At 46.0% G+C, this 24,199-nt stretch overlaps 1 protein-coding gene across 4 annotated transcripts in view; it reads left to right on the top strand.

The window, feature by feature from the left end:
• The first annotated feature begins 10,097 nt into the window (after window positions 1-10,097).
• LOC108156466 (homeotic protein ultrabithorax) overlaps window positions 10,098-24,199 on the top strand; it is a 79,419-nt gene continuing 65,317 nt past the window's right edge. For 2 of the 4 annotated variants that reach the window (XM_033390253.1, XM_017287931.2), the window contains exon 1: window positions 10,098-11,669. In XM_033390253.1, the coding sequence (XP_033246144.1) occupies window positions 10,919-11,669 (751 nt within the window). In that variant the 5' untranslated portion in view covers window positions 10,098-10,918. Of the gene's footprint in view, window positions 11,697-19,215; window positions 19,267-24,199 lie in introns of all 4 variants that reach the window. The other 2 variants (XM_017287930.2, XM_017287929.2) reach the window with 2 other exon arrangements.

Below are 24,199 nucleotides of genomic sequence, written 5' to 3'. Positions count from 1 at the left end.
CTTAAATGGTTTCATTTAGTATTTGGTACCACTCAGGTACGGGAGCAAGGGGTGACAAATGGATCTTAACCAAACACAGCAACAGGTTCTTAATAGATGGTTACATAAACTACTTAGCTGTTTCTGTTTTATTACTAACGAGCTCCAAAGTGAGTCATTCATCAAAGTGTGCATCATAAATTATTTCCTTCAACTAGTAGTACATTTTCTTTATAATATCTACAAGAATTTCGTTATGATTGGTCGAAGTACAAATATCACGTTATTGAAAGCTTCGATTGAAGCAGAAATAACCCTAAAAGCTATAAGCCGACATAATTATGACAAAATAATTATTTTTTTAGAATCGAATTCAAACAATTAATTGGGTAGGGATAACTTTAATATCAGGTTTTTGCTTGCTAAGCAAATATTTCGAAATTAAGTTTTATCTTAACTAATCACTTAAATCTTAATTAAAGCTGGAATGAATAATTTTCGTAGGTAAAATTATGAAACAATTATTCTTCAGTTCAATCATTGCAAAGTAGTAGAAAATAATACTTCCGGCTGTCATTACTTACTGACAATTTCCCTTCCCGGTTTCATTATTCCCACCTTCTAAGCAAAAACTACAAGCGCCATAGGAAGGTCTTCCCCTTTCCCACCAGCTTGATGACTTAATCCACCGCAAAGTGGCTCAGTGGTGCCAGGCGTTGTGGTTATTACGAGGTCAGGAATCAATTGCTGTCCGAAGCACTGTGAACCAACTGCTTATGCAAAACACCAGGCCCCGGTGTGCAGACAAAAGAGATGCCAGTGCCAGTGCCAGTGCCAGTGGTGGGTCAGTCGGACACAATGAAGACATTCGTCTCAGCGGCTGCTCTTACCTACTAATCCTGCCAATGAACCCTTGACTTCTGGCCGCAATTCATCAAACAATTGGCAGGGCATTTGCATGTGGCTGTCGACGGCTCGGCTCTTCTTCCTTTCCATCCGACCATCAGAGAGTCCTGTGCCAGGGCGAAGGCGACTAATTGAGCACTTTTGTTGACTGCGGTGGCTCACGGTTTTCGCCTACTTGTTGGCCAACCACAGCCAACTGGTTGGCCAGGTCTGAGCGCCGACCTGGCCCGCCTACGTACCGTTATTAACCGGAGTAAGCCGAATGGAATCCTTTTTCACTTTGCCCGGCCGAGCGGGTCTTGCGAAAACGTGCAAAGTGGGTGTAAACGGATCGAAATGATGATTGTTTATTGTAATTTTTATGACTGCTTTGCACACAAACACGCCAAGGCAAGCGCTGATGATTGCACTCGGGAAAGGGCTAGCGGCATGCAGGGCCAAGGAGGGCCAGTACTATGGCGGCATAGTTCTGGCCCACATCGGCAAAGGGCATTTTTAAAGGCGGAGGCGGAGATGGACACGAAGGAAACCCCACAGACAGATAGACAGACAGAGTCTCGAGTGACGACAGCCCAAGCACTTGAAAACTTTCTAATTAAGCCATTTAACAGATAGTTATTGTGGGAGTAAGCAATGGCACTGATAACAACCATGTCAGGATTCATGTTGATGCTTGACATTGATCAAAATTAAGTACGGGTGCAACTATTTTCTAGATAATACAAAGAATTATATAAATGGATCGACAGGTTATTATTGATCATATATTAAATGAAGATTTTTTCTGTGAGCACCTAGGCAATTCTATTTATTGTAATTTTTTGCTTATTTTGTACGTGGCTAAATGTAGTTTCTTCAGTTCTTAGAAGAACGCAATAAATATTAGCTATTTATAGCACCGGCATCTGCTAATGACACCTAATATGAAGCCATGGAAATCTTATCAATTTAAATCAATTTGCCGCACGACAGTCGGGGACCAGGAATAATTTTCTTCTTAGATACACATTACGAATCCATCAAGCCAATCTTCCAATCATCCACATGCTGGCATCTATCACAAGTGTATCTGCTCAGCAAGCTTCAGCTCCACTCCACTCGAGTCCACTCGAGTCTATCCCAGTCTACTCCATTCCACTAAGTCGAGGAGTCGGGCCTCTGAATGGAGATCGAGCTCTGCCATAACACTAATACGCAACTATTACCGGCCTCATAGCTGACGGCCTGGCACTAGCACTGGCACTGGGACTGGTTTGCTTTATGGCCCGAACAGTTGCTGCGTTGGCTCAGGCCCACGGCTGGGGGAATAAATTAAGCCAACGTTTATGGAATGGCGCTGGGGGCGGTTATGATGCATTTTTAATTGGCGTTCATTTGAAGAAACGCGAAGAACACTTCAATTCAATTATGCGCCGCTTGCCAGCCGCTCTCCACTGCTACCTCTCCGCAAGTAGTTGCATTTGAAGCTCCAACTGCGATTTCGTCTCTGACTCCGACTCCGTCTCTGTCTCTGTCTCCGTCTCTGACTCCGACTCCGACTCCAACGGCGTGTCCAACTCCGACCCCTGTCCGGGCCATTAAAGGCACTGGCAACGGTTTTGGGCCAAATTGCCACTTTGTGTGCAAATTTGAATTGTGGAAATGCTGGGCATAAAATGGGAATCGCGCGCCTGGCCATTGTCGAGGCAGTGAAGCAGGCAGTACCAGTCGCCGTACGGGCATTCGTATCTCTCGAATGCAATCTCGGAAACACATTTTAAGCGCTGCAGCTCGTCAAGAAAGCTGTGTGAGGTGGGTCTACGCTTGCACACCCCACCCACGCTTTTCAATTACCGGCACCAACGTTGGTGGCAGGCAACTCCCAACGACAGCACGCCCAATTGTTGCACATACAGTTGACAGGCGGTCTGTCGGTGGCTCGTCGTAGACGGTGGCACGTCAACTTATTCATTAATCCATCAAATCCGAGGCTCGCTTTGGAATCCCCTCACGATTTATTTGCAACGCGCAATCGCATTCGCTTTTGCAGTCGTCGATAGTCTTAATTGGCTTCGATTCGATTGTATAAAATAGTCGTTAGGAAACGTGTTCTGCTTAATTGGAAAATTTGTATGTCTTGTCCGTTTCTCGGGCCTGGTTTTTATTGATTTTCCACCAGCGGAGCGCAGAAATATTCTCGCAGTTTTGTGTCCAGGTCGTGGATCCTTGGAGCCAAATCCAAATAACGGTGGAACGAGCTTCAAATGAGCGTAGATGTTCCGTTAGTACGATTAAAAGAAACAAGATAAACTGGAAGGAAGTCTCAGGCCCAGGCATATCTTCTCAGGAAATCATTTTCGAATGCCCAATAGCCGCAGCGAAGGGCGGAGGTCATGCTCTCAATCCTGTCTACTGATTTTGTTAAAATTATTTCCAACTTTAATTGCTGCGCTTTTTCAAATATTTTTTTGCAGGACCGCTGAGCATCTTTGCTAGAATTTGGTTATTTTTGAAACGCCGCGCCGATTAAGCCAGAATAATTGTGGGACAACCAATATGCCGGTACTTAATAGCTAACTTTGTGCATCGCCCTCGCACTGTGCCCGCAGCCCAGGGAAGAGGGGTACCACCTGGCCCGCCACTTCGATTTACCTGCATTTGACGATGTTCGCACACAAATCGGCGTTAAGTTTAAATCCGCAAATATCTATAAATCCGTATTAAATTCATAATGCAGAATGCTTAATGCATAAATACATAATAAAATTTTACGACTTTTACCTTATCTTGTCACACAAAAACCATAATAAACTTTCATTTTAAAACGAAACGGGACATTTTTTCAGCCTTTACTCCACGCTGTACCATTTTACGAGTATTTTATTTGTGCACGTTGCAGTTGCAGTTGCAGTGGCAGTTGCACCGTGCTGCAGTCTGCCGCAACGCAACGCAACACACGTGCACGGGCAGGCGCCACATGCGGCTGGGGCAACGTCGCTGGTCAACCAATCGAGCGCCAAACAATTTGTCATTTTTTGCCTGTCCAGCGGTGGGTGCGGATACTTGGATTGGCGGGGTAGGACGAGACGATGATCAATGCTTTGAATTATGATGAGGATTTATGCTTGACACTTACCCAATGTGGCAGATAGTGCCGGACAGCTCGGACAGCAGATGGATGGATGAATGGACAAGCATTTACTGCCCTCCCAATTCCCACTTCCCGCGGCTTGCTGCACTATCCACTATCCACTTTCCACTATCCCATGCCTCTATCCAGTGGCGCTAGTTTTATGGCTTCCACTTCCACAGCGCCGACGAAGCGTCGTCAATGGAATGAAAACGAACTCTGTTGGCTCCACTCCACTGTTGGCCCTTCCATCCAGTCGATCCCATGGCCCCTCCTATGATTTATTAAGTGTTAATAAAGAACTTAAATCCGTTGGATTGCATTTCGCATTTCGCATTTCACATTCTGCATTCTGTTTGTGCTCTTTTCGCTCTCTGTTTGTCTGGACCCGCTTTTGGGTCGCGGCACAGAGGACTGGCCCTCAGGATTTCCTTATCAATGCGTTCCATATTCGCGGCGCGCCGATTTCATTTGTGCCCTCGCCAATTTCGCAATAAAATTTCGCCGGCCTGCAAATTAAAATTGCAATGTAATTGGTTAATCCATGCGTACATTATGGCCGTGCTAGCCGGGCCATTCAAATTTGCAGGAAGTGTGCCCGGTAGTTCCATTTTACCATTTCTCTCTCATTTTTTGTGGATTACATTTTTCATTAAATTTTTCGGCGGAATGTCTGTGAGCAGGGGGCTGGCCATGTGTGGGAAATTTCTCTGCTGGAATTTATTTTAAAATGTCCATGTAGTTTTAGTATCTCTATATTGTTTATCCCGAAAGAATAATAAGAGAAAACTCTTCTGTAAATTCGAAATTTGCACTTTTCGGTAAATAAAAAACCAACTGCCCAGGCAAAAAGAAAAAGAACAGCATCAGCGTGTAAATTCCTCAAAGAAACTCGATTTGCAAAGCCAAGCTTGGATTGAAAGCGTTGGATTTAAGAATCTAAATGATAATAGACTCACTGGGTCTGTGATTATTGCGGTGAAAAATGTTTTGAAAAAAATTCTAGTGGGAGGGAAATATTTTGATTTTATCTCGCCGTTGAGTTGATGTTCCACTGAAGGCACTTCACAGCCAATCGATTGATACTGAAGGCATTTGAGTGCTGCATGCATCAAATTCGCCCATTTGTCGCCCCATCAAGTTGTCGACACCATCGAAAATCAACGGGCTCGGACTCGGACTCGGACTCGGTCTCGGTCTCGGTCTCTTCAAAGCCCATTCTGACAGCAAAATGTATTGACTTTGAAAATTGTGAACGATTGGTGCAATAAATCTGGAGAGTGGCGATAAAAGCGCCCTTCAAACCAATATCGAACACGCCACATCCCCCATTCAGCGTCCGGCATCCAACAGGTGCCAAGCGAGGATGAGGATGAGGATAAGCGCCAGTAGCCACCCGAAAAAAAGCCAAAATCTTTATAGACAAATGCATAAACAAAGCCATGTGTATGCTGTGCGGCGCAGCTTCGAGTACGGGTATTTTGTTGAGCATTTCTTATGTAAATAAACCTCCATTTCTGTGCGTTTGATCTCTGGAGGCAGAGGAGAGCTGGTAATGGCCTTTTGATGTTTGGACTGGCGTCAGCGCCGGCGCTTTCAGCTGCCGAATTGCTGCTTTATTAGCTGCGTAAGTGGCTGACTCCCAGACCCTCACCCTGCCCGAGTGGCCCTGCTCCGATATATGTTTTGGACCATGATTAGATTGTCTGCACCTATCCCTTGGTCGCATCGCTTGATTTGAGCGGTTATGGACAATAAAACAGCAGGGACAGGGCAATGAAACAGCTTGTCTAATTGCCCTGCACCAGTTTTCGAAAGCGAATACAGCCCCAGCCCCCATATCAGTGGGCCCATCAATCACCTAGTACGAGGGCCGGGGTGGAGGAGGAGTCACAGGTACCTCTGCCGTTGGGGCTAATTGGCCGCGCTTAGCACTGTCCATAAGCAATGGGCACTCCGGACAGGTCAGGTGTGAGCTTTTCAGCCCCCAAGCCAAACGAGGCCAGAACGGAAGCTACCGTTGACAGAGCTGGCAGGGAGCGCATGCCGAGGAGGGCCAATATGAAAATGAGATCGCTTTGTATGCAAATGCCTGGGAATCAAAATTCGAATTGAGAATCGCGGAATCTCGATGGGAGCTTTTTCAAAGACAATTAAAGATTCAAGTAGTTGATGTGCGGGGGCCGGCAGTTCCTGAACAAGAATTAAACTTCTTCGGGGTGATCTGGCTAAAAAACAATATATTTTGGCGACCAATACAATACAAAAATTGTCATACAGAAAAAGGACGCCAACTCCTTCAAATAGCGCAGGCTTCTAAAAAGTTAATAGAAGGAACTTAGAAGCCTCTTATCTTATGGCTTGCATTATCTGAAAAATCAAGAAGAGCTAAATAAATAAGGTCCGTTTTCAAATCGATCTTTAAATACTGTTTGCAATATTTTAATAGTCAGATGCAGTTTGAGATGCAGTTTGATGCAGTTAGACGTAACTTGCATTATAAAGTAATGGAAAAGGTAATTATCATCGTATCTCAGTTAAAATTGCCGAGTATAACTTACAAAGCATAGAACCCTAATTATAGAACCCTATTTTAACATTTTAGCACATCTTCGAAAAATCCAAAACCAATTGAGATGGCCCATCTCCCACGTTTTTAGTAAAATTTAATCACTAAAGTAAACGCTGTTAGAAGAAGGAAACTCTGATTCAATTCAAACTTCAAAAAGCTACTTCCTATCCAAAGAAAATGTCGAATGATTCTATCAATCACGAAATGTAAGGTAACCCCGCATAACATATTACTTTCCCCTAACCACAGGAAGTACAACCATCGATTCCAAGAAAAAACACTCACCGAATCATGTCCTGTGCACACCGAGCTCCTACAGGAGCATCAGCCCAACGACGGCAGTCAGACAAGCAAGAGCCAGAACCAGAATCAGCCCCATTGCATACCCCATAACGTAGCAAGTTTGAATATACTCATACTCGTAAGATTCCCGAGTATATTAGGTAGCAAAATTTTTACGAGCTCATTATGGCTCATTTCGGCGATTGTTGTGATCCTTTTATGCGCCTTCGAATGGCTTCAAATGGTTATGAGGCTATTTTCTCTGTCATCCCCGCTTCGGCAGGGCTGCTGCTGTTCCTCCTGTGGCTTGTGTACGGGTACGAGTGTGAGTACTGGTCCGGGTCTTGGTCCTGGTCCTGGTCCTGGATATTTAGTTTGCACTTGCGACTGCGATTTTTACTTCTTCGTTTTGCCTTTCTTTCGGTTGGACTTGCTTTTTGCCATCGCATTCCGCTTGTCGTCGCTCCTTGCGACCCCCTGCCCCCTGCTGCTGGGGGCTTCTTTGGCTGCCGCATATTTGGAAAATGTCGCCGCGTCTCCGACTTCGATGTCTCTCTCTTTGTGCTGGACTGTGTTTTGCACTGTGTGTATGTGGGTATCTCTGTATGTGGCGATCCAAGCGCTTTGTGCAAGTTTTTGTATCTTTCGCTTGTTGTTGACATTACAGACTTGGCACAGAGCGCGAGTTTCAACTGAGGCATCTCAGACACACAACACACCCTGGCATAAGGGCATAAGGGCAGGGGCGGGAAAAGTAAATTTCTTCTTATAATAAGTTTATTTTGCAAACACTTGTGGCAAGCAACTTTGTTTGTTCGTCGTCTTTCTGGTTTCTGGCTTAATCTACGAGCCGTTTGTGCGAATGTGGAAACGTTGACAAATATTTACGAAACTTTCGCGATGGACGGGATCCGATCTATTTTCATTGTGCATTCCAATTTATTAGCATCTATTCTCGGCCATATTTACATTGACATTAATTTACCATTGAGAGGAGAGTCAAGCGAATCAAGCTATTGAACCACACTTTACATATATTTCAGCTATCATAGTTTAGTTTATCATTCAGATGCATGTACTATAATATTTTTTAGTCATATGTACATGAGAAAAATGCAATCAAACGAACGGTTGGATTTTAATATATATTTTTAAGCATTTGTAAATTTAGATCTAAGATGTTTTTAAAAGGAACTATTTGCGTTCCCAACAGAAGCTGTTTATAGTATTCTTTAGTTTATAGAATGTTATAATAAGCCGTCTCTTCAGAAATATTTATTTGTTCGTGTGTCATGGAAATTAAATTCATTTTAATTTCTGGCCATCTTGATGCCCGAAAATCTACCTAGATATAAAATATAACCCCATACATACAAGTCCCGTGATCAGTAGACTGTAGAATAAAATTAATAGCTTAATTGATTGTATTTATTTATTATTATATTGTAGTATTATATATGTCATAAAAGAGGTATTTAAATTAATTTTATGGCTTTGTATAAGCATATTAATCGATCGATATATTCTTTTGAAGGAAACCCATAAGAAATTTGGTTTAAGTCGTAGGTCGGCCTGTGTGTCCCAAAGTGTATAGTATTGAAGCTTCTTTGAATCGTTTCACGATGCTTTCAATGGAAGTCGTTACCTCTCTCTTCAGTTTCGACAATGCCCTCTTACAATTTTCTTGGTAAAATGATAAATGATTTTCCCCTGAGATTATGTTGTTTTTTTCCTTAACTAACAGTTTTCTAAGTCTCTAATCAAGTTGGCAACCATTGAGGGTACTTCGACATTGAATTTGGACAGCTCTACAGTACTAGTACTAAAGTGAATCCTTGTCCAAAGACTCGTAGTGACCACATGGGCAAATCACAAGAACATAGCTCGTTGAAAACTAAATGTGCGAGTTCTTTTTTTCGACTATTGTAATAAAATTACGATTATAAAAAATAGCCATTCTTATAGAAAATTGTTTGAGCAGATACAAATTAGTTTATCACTTTTCAGTTTAAACGCCTGTAAAATCTTTAAAAATGTATCAATCCTTGTGATTTCATTCATAGATTCTTTAGTGAGAAAGAAAAAAACAATAATTTCAATTCAAACAGATCTTTTTCCTTAAAAGATTTTAATTTTTTCAAAAGAAAGTCGATGTCCATGTATGTATCCACTTTTGCACGTTTCAAATTTGTTTACCTCATTCATGTTTGTAAAATATTTTTTCCAAAGAGCATTGCTTTTATCATAATAATTGAAATTATTATTTTTTTCTTTCTCACTAATTTAAGTTATTTAATTATTTCTTATTAATTTAATTAAATAAATGAATACTAAATTATTTATTATTTAAAATTATTTAACAAATTTTTAGGAGTAGCTTTCTGCAGCTGCAGGTATTCATAAAAGATGAAAGTAATGAAAATAAAAATTCTGAATGTTCGGAGATCACACAGCGCGCCATGAGGGTTATGGTAAATAATAATATTCCTTCCTTATATAATGGAATTATTCTAAATTAAAACGGTCTGGTCCATAAAGCTTGTCAATAGCTCAAGGCTTAATAGCTCGCAAAACGTTTAGCTTAAGTTTTCAAAGCGGACTAGCTCAATTATTAATAAAGAACAGGAGAGGAGAATCAAGGGTCTTTTTGGGGACTAATTTTCTGGCATTTAGGTTCATCGTGGCACAAAACTTACGAATAATGCATAATTGATTTATCGGAATGCACACCATCCACGCTTCCCTGTAAATAAACACAAACATGTGAGAAAACTTAATTTTGTAAAAAGAACGCTCTCTGAAGCAGACATGGGCAGACATGCCTCAAAATGTAGCATAGCGTATCGTACACTGAATTGTCGACTGGCGACTGGAGAGTCGAGCAGCATTTGCTAGCTGCCAGTTGGTGTCGGCTTCGAGTCGAGTGCAACTCGATTGAGTGGAGAGAGGGCCGCCTATAGGAAAATCAGCCCTCCTGATGAATTTTCCACCCGGAGCGCGGACGGTGCTCAAAACATGTTCGGAGTGAAAATGAGCGCAAACTCAAATAAACGCAGCGCTTGAGTGTGAAGGCGTTCATTTCTGAATCTCGTGTCTCGTTCTGCTTCGGCTTCGGGTTCGCTCACGCTCACGCTCACTCACTCGTCTTGTTTTCTCTCTGTTTTGGCTGCTTCTTCTTTGGATTTCGGGGAGCAGTGGCGCGACTGCGACAGCGACGTCAAAATACAGCCAACTGCGATTTGGTGGCCCATTCACTCGATAGCAGCGAATTCGCTCGGTTCGGTTGGCTAGAAGGCGCGCGCTTTGTTTTATTATCCACAATCCACATTATCAGCGGCATTATCGTTACTGAATGCACTCGCAGTGGCCGCGCGAATATCCGGCAGTGCGACTCCACTTCCATCTAAATCTGAATCCGAATCTGAATCACAATTTGAGTTTGAATTTGTATTTGAATTTCGAGCGGCATTCGTGAGATTGTTTGGGAACCGCGCGCTCGTCGCTGTCGTCGGTCGTTCGGTCAGCAAAAGCAGCAGCAGCAACAATAAACCCAATAGAAATAAACATAAAAATAAAAATAATAATTGTAATAACAATAAGTATAAGCATAACAGTAATCGTAACGCTAACGAGCCCTCGATAGTGCCCCAGAAATCCAAACAAGTGGAAGTTCCCGTGCGACTCGAATGAGTGCAGAGCAAGTGCAATTGGAATCGAAATTAAATGAAATTTAGGCCGCCACCAAATCGCAACAAAGTATACGAAACATTTGTGAACATTTGTGAATATTAAAATTTAATTATAGTACTATGCCAGCGGAAAGTGCAATATTTAAAATAGGATAATTCCATCAAGTGCTACCGAAAAGTGTAATCAACTCAAATCAACTCAATCAGAACCGAATTAAATCTCGTCTGAACAAAATTAACTAAAATCCACACGCCTAACGTCCATCTCGATCTCGATCTTTATCCCGATCCCGATCCCGATCCCCGAGGAAGGATCAGCTACTTCAAGGAGCTGCCAGCAGCAGCAGCCCAACCGCCAAGATTCTCACCGCCAGCAGCAGCATGAACTCGTACTTTGAGCAGGCCTCCGGCTTCTACGGCCATCCGCACCAGGCCACGGGCATGGCCATGGGCTCCGGCGGCCACCACGACCAGACGGCCAGCGCCGCCGCGGCCGCCTACCGGGGCTTTCCCCTCTCGCTGGGCATGTCGCCGTACGCCAACCACCATCTGCAGCGCACCACCCAGGACTCGCCCTACGACGCCAGCATTACGGCCGCCTGCAACAAGATCTACGGCGACGGGGCCAGCGCCTACAAGCAGGACTGCCTCAACATCAAGGCGGACGCTGTCAACGGCTACAAGGACATCTGGAACACGGGCGGCTCCAACGGCGGCGGCACAGGAGGCGGAGGGGGCGGTGGCGGTGCCGGTGGCAATGCATCCAACGGATCGAACGCGGGTAATGCCGCCAACGGACAGAACAACGCCGCGGGCGGCATGCCCGTGCGCCCATCCGCCTGCACCCCCGACTCGCGCGTCGGTGGCTACTTGGACACATCGGGCGGCAGCCCCGTCAGCCATCGCGGCGGGAGCGCCGGGGGCAACGTAAGCGCCGGCGGCGGGGGCCAAAGCGGCCAAAGCGGCGCCCCAGGCGTGGGCGTCGGTGTCGGAGTGGGCGTGGGCGCCGGGGCGGGCACCGCCTGGAACGCCAACTGCACCATCTCGGGCGCCGCGGCGGCCCAGACAGCAGCCGCCAGCAGCTTACACCAGGCCAGCAATCACACATTCTACCCCTGGATGGCTATCGCAGGTGAGTGCCCTGAAGATCCGACCAAAAGTGAGTGTCCACGGTGCCAACTCCTCATTGCTCAACCCCTGAATCCAAAACACCCAACCCCCTCTGACAAAGCTTTGCTGTTCTTCGCCGCGTGTTTTCCCAGTTGTTATCGAGGGGGTGATCTATTAGCCATCGGACCCAACAGATTTTTTTTAGCTAAAACAACAGCAATCATGTGTCTAATTAAATGCTCTGGGTGGCTAACTTCATGGGAAATAGGTGTTCCTTTATTTCGTAGTAAATGAAGAGCTTAGATCGAAAAAAAATGAAACAACTAAATAAATAAAGCTGCGTGAACAGGATTTCAACTTATTCTATTTGAAGCCGCTCATTCAATTCTTCAATCTGCCGATGGTTTATTCGTTGTCCGGCAATTTAAGCGATTTAATCACTCGAAGCAAGCTCAGCCAGCCCATAAATAAGGCCAGTGAGCCACGGCGAGCTCACCAGGATCCTCTTCCACCTGCAGGAGTGTCGCACACCTTGCAGCGCTCCGTCTGCCTCATAATTTTCAACACTTTGTTTACTAATTTTTGTCACCTTTACTTTTAATGATGCTCAGCAGCAGTGGAGGCGACGGGGGCGACTGAGGCAGCGTCCTAGTCGTCGTCGTCGTCAGTAATTGTTGCGTCGGCAAAAGTGGCAACAAAAGTGAGCTGCAATTTGTGCAACAAGAGAGCTGCGAGTCGGCAACATGAACAGCATACGGCGAGCAGCGTAAATTATGGCATGCTGCTGGAAGAGCTGCGAAATAGCAACAGCCACAGCCACAGAGCAGCCACAGGAGCCAGCTCTTTTTCAGAAAAAGTCAGCAGCAAGGAACGAGGAAAAGCGAATCCTTTCAGGACACACACTGAGAGCAGAAGTCGCGCTTATTACAGTTAACTACGCCATTATGTAATTATGTTCAGGACCTCGCACCCAGCCTGCAAGGAAGCCACCAGCCGAGCGAGGCGAACGGCTTGAGTTTGAGATTCCAGTGAGGGTCAGAACAATGGCTGGAGTAGGTCACGGGAGAGATTCCGGTTCCCCTTCTGGTCCTTGGCGGAATCTAGGCGGTCAACGATCGAATATAAATTACACTTTAGAGTTCCGAACTTGCCAAGTTCTCTGAGTTTAAGAGGACCAGAATTCGCTCAGAAAATCAATCAAATTTCACTTACAGGAACCGCAAAGAGCTGGTTAAAAAACAATTAAAGTTGAACTAAATACGAAACTAAGGGCAGGACGGAGAGAGGCCCCAAGACTACTACGACAGGTTTTCAGACAACAATCTGGCCGCCGCAATGGGGCTCAATCAATCGATTCCGTTTATAAGGCAGCGAGATGATCAGCGTAATGAAATTTATGCGCTCTTCCAGCCCAGTCTGTACTGTCGGTGATGAATTGAGCAGGCCGGTCTTGTGCCCTGCCGAAAACTCTCCATACAGGGTGTCTCGATCGAGCAGCCATCAAACCTTCAGTGCTACAACACTAAGTGGGATTCCCACAGAAGAAGTTCTAACAAAAAATCGTCTTACCTGAAAACGGAATTAATTAATACGCCTTTTGGTGTTTCTTTTCTTGTACCTTATACGATACAAATGTTCTGATAAGAAAACGATACGGCAGTTGGACTACGATATTCATCGAAGGGCGACTTCATTTGGTGATCGTTAGCACCTTGAAAGATATTTGAAGTTGAGATTTCAATATTCTTAAAAGTCTGATTAGCCACATACTGAAAGTGAAACATATAATAGTAGCAGACTCCATAGTCCTTTACTAGTAAACAAAACCTCAATTTTTACCAATTCGAGAATTCGAGTTTCCAATCAAACATCAAAACAGATTGATGAACAGCTTACTATCTCCATTTCATCCATCCAAAATCAATATCAGGGACCATTTGGAAATTGCTATCGCTGGTTTGATTTATTCCCAACCCCAATCCAGGCATATAATGTGAAAATAATTTAATTTGCATCGATCCGCTCAGAGCAGGCTGATTAAATCGACCGGGAGAAGCGGGAAATCAAGTCATAAATAAATCGGCGCACACTTGCAGCGATCATCGATCATTTGCCGCTGATCGCCGGCCAAAATGCAAACCGAATTCTATTTTATCGTATCTAAACATGGTTTCAGATTTGAAAACCTACATCAGTGCTCCGGCTCTGGAGTTGGGGCTCTGGAGTTTGGGGCTTGTGTTGGCTGGGACAGTCCCAGTGCCGGTGTTGTATGTGCGAACACGGCGATCGGCAGTAGAGGCGCATTAAATCATTGTCCTGAAGGCTTTTAAGTCATTATCGATAAATTTCAACATAAATTCGTAAATTTGCTTTATTTGGCCTGGCCAGCGTGTGAGGTGGATGTTGAAGTGGTTTATTGGTTCGTCTCTCCGTCTGTCCGACTGGCGCTCTGGCAGTCCAAATGCTCGCCGTGGGGCTGTCCGAAATTTGGATAAGTAGTGCCTTATTTTGGCCTGGCCTGTAGTTTTGGTCCACTCCAAGGGAGCGTTACTCGAGCAGCACAGAGCGGTCCGTATTTTTTTTTTGTCACCCAATGACCTTGAGAATCGCTGGCCAGGCCTGCAATTGACACGTATCGAGTAATCATAATTCATATTTGCCACAGTCCCTTCCCGCTGTGACGCAATTATCAGGATGCATCCTTAGCCAGGCCATGTCTATGCCTGCCAACCCGATTCTACCTGCACCACCAGTGCAATTGTGGTCCGCACGTACAATGGACGAACCGAAGGCACGTCAGGCCCGGTCAAGGTTAATGTGCCATTGTGGATCGCGGATGGACAGAGTTTCCCGCTCGGTCAAATGCCATTGCACTGCGACTGCAGCATGTCATGCAACAGTTAGAGCACTTGCAACATTCCATTAATAGGCCGCAAGTGCCACCACCTCCAAAGCCGCCCCCTGTAGCAGAGAGAGAGAGAGAGAGGAAGCCAGACGACGATGTTGATGATGATTATGTAAATGGGAGTGCAAGCACACACAGGAAAGCATTTCATCGCGCGCTTTTAATCATTTTTTCGCCACACAGCATCAAAATCAAAAACCAAAAAAAAAGCAACAAGCACGAATCGAAAAATTCGAAATGCGAAATGCGAAATGCAAAATCAGAAACGAATCAAAGCGCTTCAGAAACAATTTTGTTGCGGCGGATGCGTCGGACCAGCTGATGGGGCACGGCTCCCCTGGGACCCTGGGTCGGATCTCGTGCCCCCGCCCGAGCGCTTCTTTTTCGGGGATTGGTTTTCGGGTTCTGGCGCAGCTTCTTGCATTTTTTTAATGTATTTTTAAATAAGGAATTTAATAAGCACCTTGGCGGTCCTCAAGTCGTTGGACTCCGACCACGGGTCCGCGTTGCAAGACCTCGACAACGACGACAACACAAAGTGGCCCAGACACATGGGCCAGCAGCGACGTGGATTGCAGCAATTTTGGTCTCCCTTTTTGCCCGATTCCCTCGCACAAACTATGGGCAAATGCCAGCGATTTTGGTTACAAAAAATCCACGGGTTTCTTCTTACCAAAAAGGAGCTTAAAAATCCGATGGCTTTAACAGTAAAGCTAAATCTAATCAATAACTACATAGCTCCAATCACTCAACACTGCAAATTTCTCTCAAAGAAAGCAAACACATTTCTCCAGCCGTCGGATTATTACTTGTGATATACAAAATATCGATTGAACATTTGAATATTTTTAATGCCGAGCGCAGAGAATATATTTGGAGTAGACTAAAAATGATCCGTAATGTAAGGACTGTAAAGAAACAATCGACTTTGGATACTTTTAAAAATTAAGTTAAAGCCTATCGTTAAAGCCAAATTAATGTTTGTTATTTTTTCTGTATAAAGATTAATAGGAAAAATAATTTGTGCTCATTTGTGCATCGTTACCGTAGTTGTAGCATTGTTTCGCTTGGCAAATTTTGAGTGTACTCAACAACTCATTGTTTGTAATCTAAATAATCATCCGTATTCCACATCAATGTCAGCCCACTGTGCAGCCGTCTTTTCGTGGCAGTTGCAAAATCATGTTTTAAGGTGTTTTTGATACCTAATAAAAACAACAACACGGCCCGACAACACATCCAAAAAAGAACGAGACAGAGAAACAGAGAAGTCGAGACCGAAAGAGAGAGAAGAAATGCATGGAAAACGCGCCATGCCAAAAGGGCCAGCTCTGAATGGGGGAGTAGGTAGTAGGAAGCAGGGAAGGGAGGTTCAGAAGGCAGGGTGCAGAGGCAGCCGTTAGTGACCAAAACATAAAGCGGAGGGTCCGCCACAGTCCCCCAGTTCTGACTACGTCATAGCCATTCCATTGCCACGCCGAGGAGACGTCGACGACGACGACGACGTTGGCGTTGGCGTCGTCGCTGTGCGGTGCGGTGCTCGGCGCTCGACGCTCGACGCTCGGCGTGTTTATTATAAAACAACAAATCATTCATTATAACCACTTGTGTGCATGGATGTGCCATACAGATGCAGATGTAGGCACATATATGTACATACATATGAGAATGTCTGAGAAAGTGGCGTAAACATGAAACGACCTGGACTGGACCCCCAATTCCATGTAGTTTCCGATAATATGCATATTTGCGTATTATTTTGATTTTAATAATGATTTATTTATTATTAATAATTCATTGGTGGTGGGCTCTCGCCGGTATTGGGCCTCCGCCTCGCTGCCTGATTGCGATCTGATCTCCGGCTAGAGCACCGCTCCCCTCCTCTCTGAGATCCACCAGCTGGGGGAGCTGGGAAGCTACCAGGGTGGGTGCAAAAGCTGCCCACGATCTCGTTTGAATATCGGTTGTCTTCGGGTTTTGTAACAGAAGTTGCGCTAGGCTGGTAGGAAACGCATATTATAATGAGCTTCAATTAAGATAGAAATCTCGAAGACTAAGGAGACAAAGATTTATGGGTTCACAATTGTTCAGCGGCTCTTCCGATAGAAGTAGACTCTGATGCGGCCCGAGCGGAGAGTGGAGCGACAGCTGCTACACATGTTCCAATGCCACGAATAGAAAGAGTAATCAACGGACTTGAGATCATCGTGTTGGAGTTTTTTTCAGCCATTTGTTGACCAGGCCAGAAGGTGCTATCATGAGCTATCAAAAAGAGTTTAGTGCTCCAGCTATTCCACCTTGTGGGTAAAATGAAAACTCCGAGGAAAGTCTTCATAGAGTTACAGGATAGCAGATCATCTCTCGAAATATCCCGATTGAGTGTAGGCCATCACACTTTCGTTGATGCCCTTCTATCGGGCCATCTTCCACGGTGGATGGAGCGTGTTTTCCCTGTTTCTGTGATTTACGCGGCTGGTTCCTCGGCCGAAATGTGGGTAACTGTTATAGCCGTTCGAGCAACATTTTTTCGCTGCTGGGTCATCGAATCGATTTGTTCGTAGCGCCCTGCGAACATTTGTTTATGCAACATAATTTATAGGCACTACTTTGATTTATTCTGTCGTACGTTGAACTCTGTGGTGCAAAGTCGGTCCAAAATTCGATTCCGTAGGAGGTCGACACGGCGTACCCTACCCTACCCCTCTGTCGGGCTCATGGCTCCCAGCTCCCTCCCACATTAATGTCAATTTAATGTTTCCTTAATGACTTCTTTGGCTGGAACTTGTTGTTGTTGGCTGGAAGTTGTTATCTGGGCCCTGGTCAAACTTGTCGGCCGGCTGGGAAAGTGTTTATGCTAAACAGCTAACGAGTTTTCCCCCTCAAAGTGAAGTGAAGTGAGGCTGCAACTGAAGTGTCTCGTTCGAGATGCATTGTCTCCCAAAAGTTTCGGATCAGCATCAGCATCAGACACTTGGCTCAGTCGATGCCACAGCCACTGCCACTGCCACTGCCACTGCCACTGCCATGTGCTTGGCGTCTATTTATTTGGGTCGGCAATTAAGATTTATATCTGCCCCTTTGATGGGGCAATAAAAGCCCAAAGACGCCGCAAGCTGCAGCCAGAAAATGGAGCAAATCACGCTCTCTCTCCCTCTCAGGGTGCAGTCTTTCTCTCTCTCTCTCTCTCTCTCTCTGTCGCCGTCGCTGGCTGCCTCATTTATGCGGCTGGCGACTAATCCTCCCACAGAACAAGGCGTGCGCCGCCTTAAAGAGTCATAAAAATCATTTTATTGCCCCTTGCCCCTTGCCCCTTGCCCATGCCCATGCCGCACGGTCCAAAAGGTGTGAAAACGCAGTGCTCCGAAGGGTGGAGGGATGACTCTTTCGGAGGAGAGGAGTCGGAGTCTCGCTGGAAGCCGCAAGCTAAATGTTTAATTTTTACAAGTCGCATCGCATGTAAACACTCTCCGGACCCCCCTATATGCAGCATCTCCCTCCCCCCCCCCCCCCGCCCACCATCCCCGCCAACCGTTTGTTTGAATTTGTCTAAAGTGGCTGCTGCCCCTCCACCCCCTTACGGCTGTGTGTTTTTTAGTTTTCCCCTTCTTGGCTTTTCATAATTTTCATTTGCGGCTGCCACTGCAAAAAAAATGAACCAACGTTTGTCAAATTTTCCATTTACCTCAGTCCTTTCCGTTTTCCTCTCCTCTCCACCACGACCATAGTTTTCGGTGCTTCTTTTTGCTCTTTGGTTTCTTTTCTTTTTAATTTAATATTTTCTTTGTTGTTTCCTTTTTGTCTATGGCTCGGGATGGGCATCTGTCTGGGTTTGGCTCTGGCTCTGGCTCTGTCTCTTCGGGTTTGCGGGTCCTCCGCTGGAAATTACGTTTACTCAGGCGCCGGGCGCGCATATTTAAATACACACGTGTTTTATCGCTGCCATTAAATCATATTTTTATACTTTTACCTTTTCTATGGAAAACTGCCGACGCCCCCTTACGCCCTCCGCCCCCCATTTCTGATTGTTTACATTTTGCACTTTCGCGGCATAAACAAACGGAGACGGCGCTAAATATCGTAAAAAGGAGGGAAATGTGGGGCAGGGAGGCACTGCATCAGGCACTGTGAATCATACTGAAGGGGATTGATCGTTGGCCTATGTTGCCTATAGATACGCCTTCGTAGTGCCAGACGAGTCGTTCAAGTGCTGTTCAGGGTACAAATTTCGGAGCAGCATACCGTTATCGACTAGTCTGTTTGGATATTGGATCCTTTCAAAATAAGGACACACCCAGCGTTAGAGTGCATTCTGGAGACAGACGAGTCTTAGCTATATTTTAGGGTGAACTTTCATAGTTATAATTGAATAATGAATTCCCCTTCCCATCTCAGTTTGTCTTCTACTTTCTTCCAACCTGAAGAGGGTACACTAGCCGACAAGAACAACAAAGCTCTGTTTAGCAGATCTCATCCGGCTGTGAAACACGTGCGGCTGCTTAACCTGAAATCCCCTACCTTCCTACCTCCCTCCCTCCCTGAAACATCCCCACGATCCGTCCCGCTCCCAGCTCCCGCAGATCTGTCCGCAACGCAGCGGAGAGCAAACCATTCCGATTCCACATTTTTTAAACGTTTCTCCTCTCTGCTTTGGTTGCATTTTCAGGTAAGATAAGATCTGATTTAACACAATACGGCGGCATATCAACAGACATGGGTAAGAAAATTTCCACTTTTATTCTGATTCATTATTCTCTTAAGTTGCGAATAGCTAAACACTAGCTGGGACTATCGTAGAGACTAGACTAGCGGTAGAGTGTGGGCATGTCTACTACTACTAATGGTATCCGTATCCTAGAAATTAAATCTAATTACGATTACGATTACGATGGTGTTGGTGTTGGTGTTGGCCTCTGTTACTCTAGCATACACCTAGGCGATCGCGCGAGATGAAAATTTATGCAGTGCACTGCGGTGGAGGCGTTGCTGTGGGTGGACCGGGAAAACCTGGAGGCCGCGTGTGGAAATGATTGATTCACTCTCCGCTGATTAGCTAAAAGCTTGCCATGTTGCTCGCTCGCGCTCTCCTGCTGGCAATTAATATTAAACATGGCAATTCAATTGGCCACCAAAGCCGTCTCGGGCCGACACGCACAGCGGCAGGTGGGGGTTGGGGCAACCTCGTCGTTGGCTCACTATCAGCCCCGTTGCTATCAGCATTTGTTCTTGCCGTTGCTGCTGATCGGACAACCGAATGCCTACCCTACACTGGCAGGTAAACACTGACTATGCCATGGAGTCGAAGTTGGATTTAACACTCCAGCCACCCAACACCAAACATTGAACTGACTTATGCCTCCCTCTGGGCTCAGGAACCCAACTTTTTAGTGACTCCAAAGATCCGGTCAGGGAATTCCGAATTCGTTTAGATTTGTTCTGAAAGCGTCGCGGCAGTCGCTGCCGCACGAGAACATCAAAGCCCCATGGCCAAGTCTGTTGCTTGGGACCTCTTGATGCGAGGTTATCAATCAGCCTGTTCGATCCGGACGAGTCAAGCAGCTACTTCTCAAAATCCAATTACACACGTGGAAAGGGAGGTGCAGAGAGGGCGCTGGTCTTGTTCTCGTGCCCCTCTGCGGTGAGGGGCAGGCCTCTCAAATTACAGGCATTGATGGCAGAGCATTGAGGCGCAAAATTGCAGGGGCATTCACGAGAGAGCCACCCAGAGAGCCTCCTGCTGCTGCTGCTGATGCTCGTGCTGGAGCTCCCACTTATTATTTATATTCAATTGATAATCTCGTGCAAATCGGTAGCTAAATATTGGCACAGGCGCAACAAGTGGGCTTCGCTTCTCCCAGCGATTCACGATCCAAGATCTCAGCTCTATGCTCGTCTGGTGGGCAGCACTTTTGGCACTCACAGATAAGATCAGCGGATAAGCCGCTTCCAAGTAGGTGCTACCACAGGAGCTACTGCAGCTGTGGATTACGGGATGCCTAGATAGCTGCACTTAGGCAGGGATGGCCAGGGCCGGGGCCAGGGGCAGGGGCAGGTGCAGGGGCAGCCATTCTCTTCCGGCTCGCCGACATTGAACGCGGTGTTTTGGGCCGCCGCCGCGAGAGATAATTAAATTGCGGCCCTAATAGAATTAAATGCCGTGTTTGCATTTCAAAATCCGCAGCGTGCCAAAATGGAATGGCCAACGCTCCCTATTTGTGCGTCCACCTGGCCCGAACCAAATGGCCAGCAAAAATGTCATTTTGGACAAGTTTTGATAATTGTAGGTCCGCGGTGGCCGGCTACTGTGCGGCACGTTGCACGTACGCGCTCGTACCACGTTGCATGTTGCACACTGTCAGGGCTAGGCTGAGCTGGGCTGGACTGCGACTGGGGCCGACCAGGGCCATGTTGCATGTTGCAGTTAATAATTATTGAAATGTGCGGCCTGGCAGGAATTGTGCTGTGCTCCTTGCGCTTCCTGCGCGGCTTCCTCCGTCCGTCAGTCAGTCATTGGCTGCCACATCCCTCTGTGTCCGCGGCTCTGCATACTTCGTTACCTCTGCCTCGTTGCCTGGCCAAAAGGCTAACAATGCTTGCATTTTCCCACCTTTTTCACATAACTTTTCTGTTTTACTTTGTTTTTTTTTGTTCTGCTGTGTTTTGTATGTTTTGTTGCTCCCGCAGCCACTGCCACTGCCACTGCCTCTGCCGCCAGTGGCAGGGTAAACAAGTCGGCCACTTGGCCAACTCGTTACTTCCCCCAGAGAACCCTGTCCCCTGTCCCCTTTCCCCTTTCCCCTGGCACCGCACATGTCGATGCCGATGTCGAAGTTGTTACCACTTTGAACGCGCGGCCGGCCTCCGTCGGACGCCGTCGGCTGGCACCCTGTAATAAATTCGTATTCAAATTGTTAATTGAATATTATTTGTTAAATTTGCAAGCATTAAATGTAAATGTCAGTGGCGGATGTCCGACGGGGCGTGTCCAGTCGGGGGCGAGCGAGTTCCTTTCGCATAATTTTTCAATTTTCAGCCTTCTTTGAGCGTGTTTCGGGTCTTATTTATAATTGGATTTATGCGATTTTAATAGCGGAATGCCGCATGGGAGAGCTATGGAAACCAGACCATATAAACGGGTGGATATATTAGAGCTATTCACGCGTTTTTCGGCCAAATTGAACCAACCCACCGAAACTCGGTCACTGTTCCAACGACCTCAAAATGGTCTGCATACAGCCGAGACCACACAAAAAAAAAAACCGACCCCTCCCAAGAGAGTTTTAAAATTTGCAAGCAAATGACAAAAGCGGTGCAAAAAAATATGCCAAATGCGATTGAGTCTGCGTGTGAGTGTGAGTGGGAGTGTGAGTATTTTGAATACCGAGTGTAAGTGAGCGAATATTCAGACTCGGGTTTGCTCTGCCGCAGTCCGCTGTCTGCTGTCTGCTGTCCTCTGCCTGTGCTGGTCGTTGTCCTTGTCGTACTCCTTGCTGTTGCGGGGCAATTTCCATAATTCATATTCATAGACGTAACACAACAACTCCCAGCAGAGAGACAGAGACAGCGAGAGTGGAAAGGAGGAAGAGAGGCGAGAGACAGAGTCCAGACAAACAAACGACAGCACCTGCAATACGGACAAGTGTCTGTCCGAATACTACACCCAAAAAAAAAGGAAAGTCGAGCAAAAAATGTGCAGTTTGATTGCGAGCAAAGTGCAAAAATTCCACATATGCTAGAGCCAGGAAAGAGAAAAGAGACAGGGAGAATCCATCGAAGAGAGATGGGAGAAAGCAAGGCCACGCTTATGCATAAATTATCCATTCAGAGAACTCGAAGAATATTGCCATTAACTTGATGGAATCACGGGCAAATTAGGCCAGCGACAGCACCAGAGACACCGACAGACACAAAGTATCTGAGAGCTACTTACTCTCCCCACATCCGCCCATCCACACATCCACACATCCGCTCAGCCCACAACGTGCCAGCAATTTGATTTTACACACTTCGAAATTATTAACTGGGGAGCATTTTGTGCGGCAAGTGTAAGTGCCGTGTCCTCTCCAACAGAACAGAACAGAACAGAACAGAAGAGAGCAGAAGAGAACAGAAACAGTTCATAAAATGGCAACACGGCACTTTCGTTTTTACCGTTGGCATGTGCAGTATGTGGATAGATCCAGATAGAGGGGGGGGGGGGGGGGGGGGGGGGGGGGAAAACAAGAGAGGGGGCTGGGACAAGGGTCCATCGTCCATGGTCCATGGTCCATGGCATTTGTGCCGCCTGCGAGTGTGATGCTGTGGGAAAGGACATCTGGGCCTGGCAGGACTTTCCTGGTGTGTCCAGGTTTCAATTAATGAATTAGTAATTTTGGCTTCATTGCTGTAATGAACACTTTGGGGAGGGAGACTACTGAGGAGGGCAGGAGGGGCAGTGCCTAGTGTGGGGGTAGAGAGTTTTGCTAATTATACGAGCTCAGGTGTTGAGGGATGAGTCCATGCCGTGAATCGGAATGGGAGATAGAATCAGTCTACGAGCTGTATTAGAGAATGGAAAAGGATAGTACTCAAGACTCCAGAGCCGCATAACTTACGTTTGAATTAGCAAAACGTCTATTTTGAATCAAGAAACAACTATATATAAAATGATTCACATTTAACTTTTCAATCGGAGAACTAAGATATCCTGGCCACAGAACTCACAGACAACGTCTAAAATGTGTACAGATATTTGTTCCATTTGCACTCAGATACTAAATAAAGCCATCAACTTGAATCCATTACTGCTGCACACACTGTTTAGAGTCCATATAGCTGTTGGCTTGATTGCAGGGTATTAGGCGTCCCGTTCTATTGTGTCATTACAGCTTATCATATCCATTGGTCCAATCAACAGGGACCGCAACCCCTGAATAAGCGACTAATCAACGGTTTGCTGGCTTATGTTTGCCAAGAGCTTGCAGCTATGAATCGGAGTAGGGTCACGCCCCCTCCGTTGGGTATTGTAACTGCCGCATTTGATGGCACTTGGGTGAAAGCAATGCAATATTTACTCAACAGCAATTAGAAGACATGACCGGGCTCGTCCCGGTACCAGCCTTATCAGTGGGGAATCAGCGGGCATTCCGCGTAGTCCATCTTTCGCATTCTCTTTCCACACTCCTCACTCCTCACTCCACTTGGGTTTGTTCGATCTCACGACGCTGTAGGTATGCAATTAGTCAATTAATTTGAAAATTTATTAACCGCCAAAAAGCAATTTGCTCCAGATCAACAAGAATACACACAAACAAACAGACCCACTCGGCTCGAAGATCGCGAAATGCCGGCGGTAAACGGGTCCCGACCCTGACCAAGACCGAGAGACTGGGGCCGAATCGGATCGGATCGGATCGGAACGGAACGGTCACCGTGTGTGTCCGTTCGACGCGTTGGTCAGATGGCAAATGAAGAGTAGTCCTGCCAGGCAAACTTATAGAGATTCGCTTGAAACTTGAAATTTGAAAAGGAGGAAAGGAAAGGAAAGGAGCTCGATCTGGATCTGGGTCTGGATCTGAATGCGGCATTCCCATTCATTCAGTGGGAAAATGTGCTGCAGATAATTTATGGGTTCAGCGGTAGCCCCTTCCTCGAGCCTTGCTCGCCCCTTT

Source organism: Drosophila miranda, chromosome 2 (assembly GCF_003369915.1).
Source record: "Drosophila miranda strain MSH22 chromosome 2, D.miranda_PacBio2.1, whole genome shotgun sequence".
Classification (NCBI taxonomy): Eukaryota; Metazoa; Arthropoda; class Insecta; order Diptera; family Drosophilidae; genus Drosophila; species Drosophila miranda.
The sequence above is the reverse complement of the archived record's forward strand: the minus strand, read 5'-3'. Positions and strand labels throughout refer to the sequence as shown.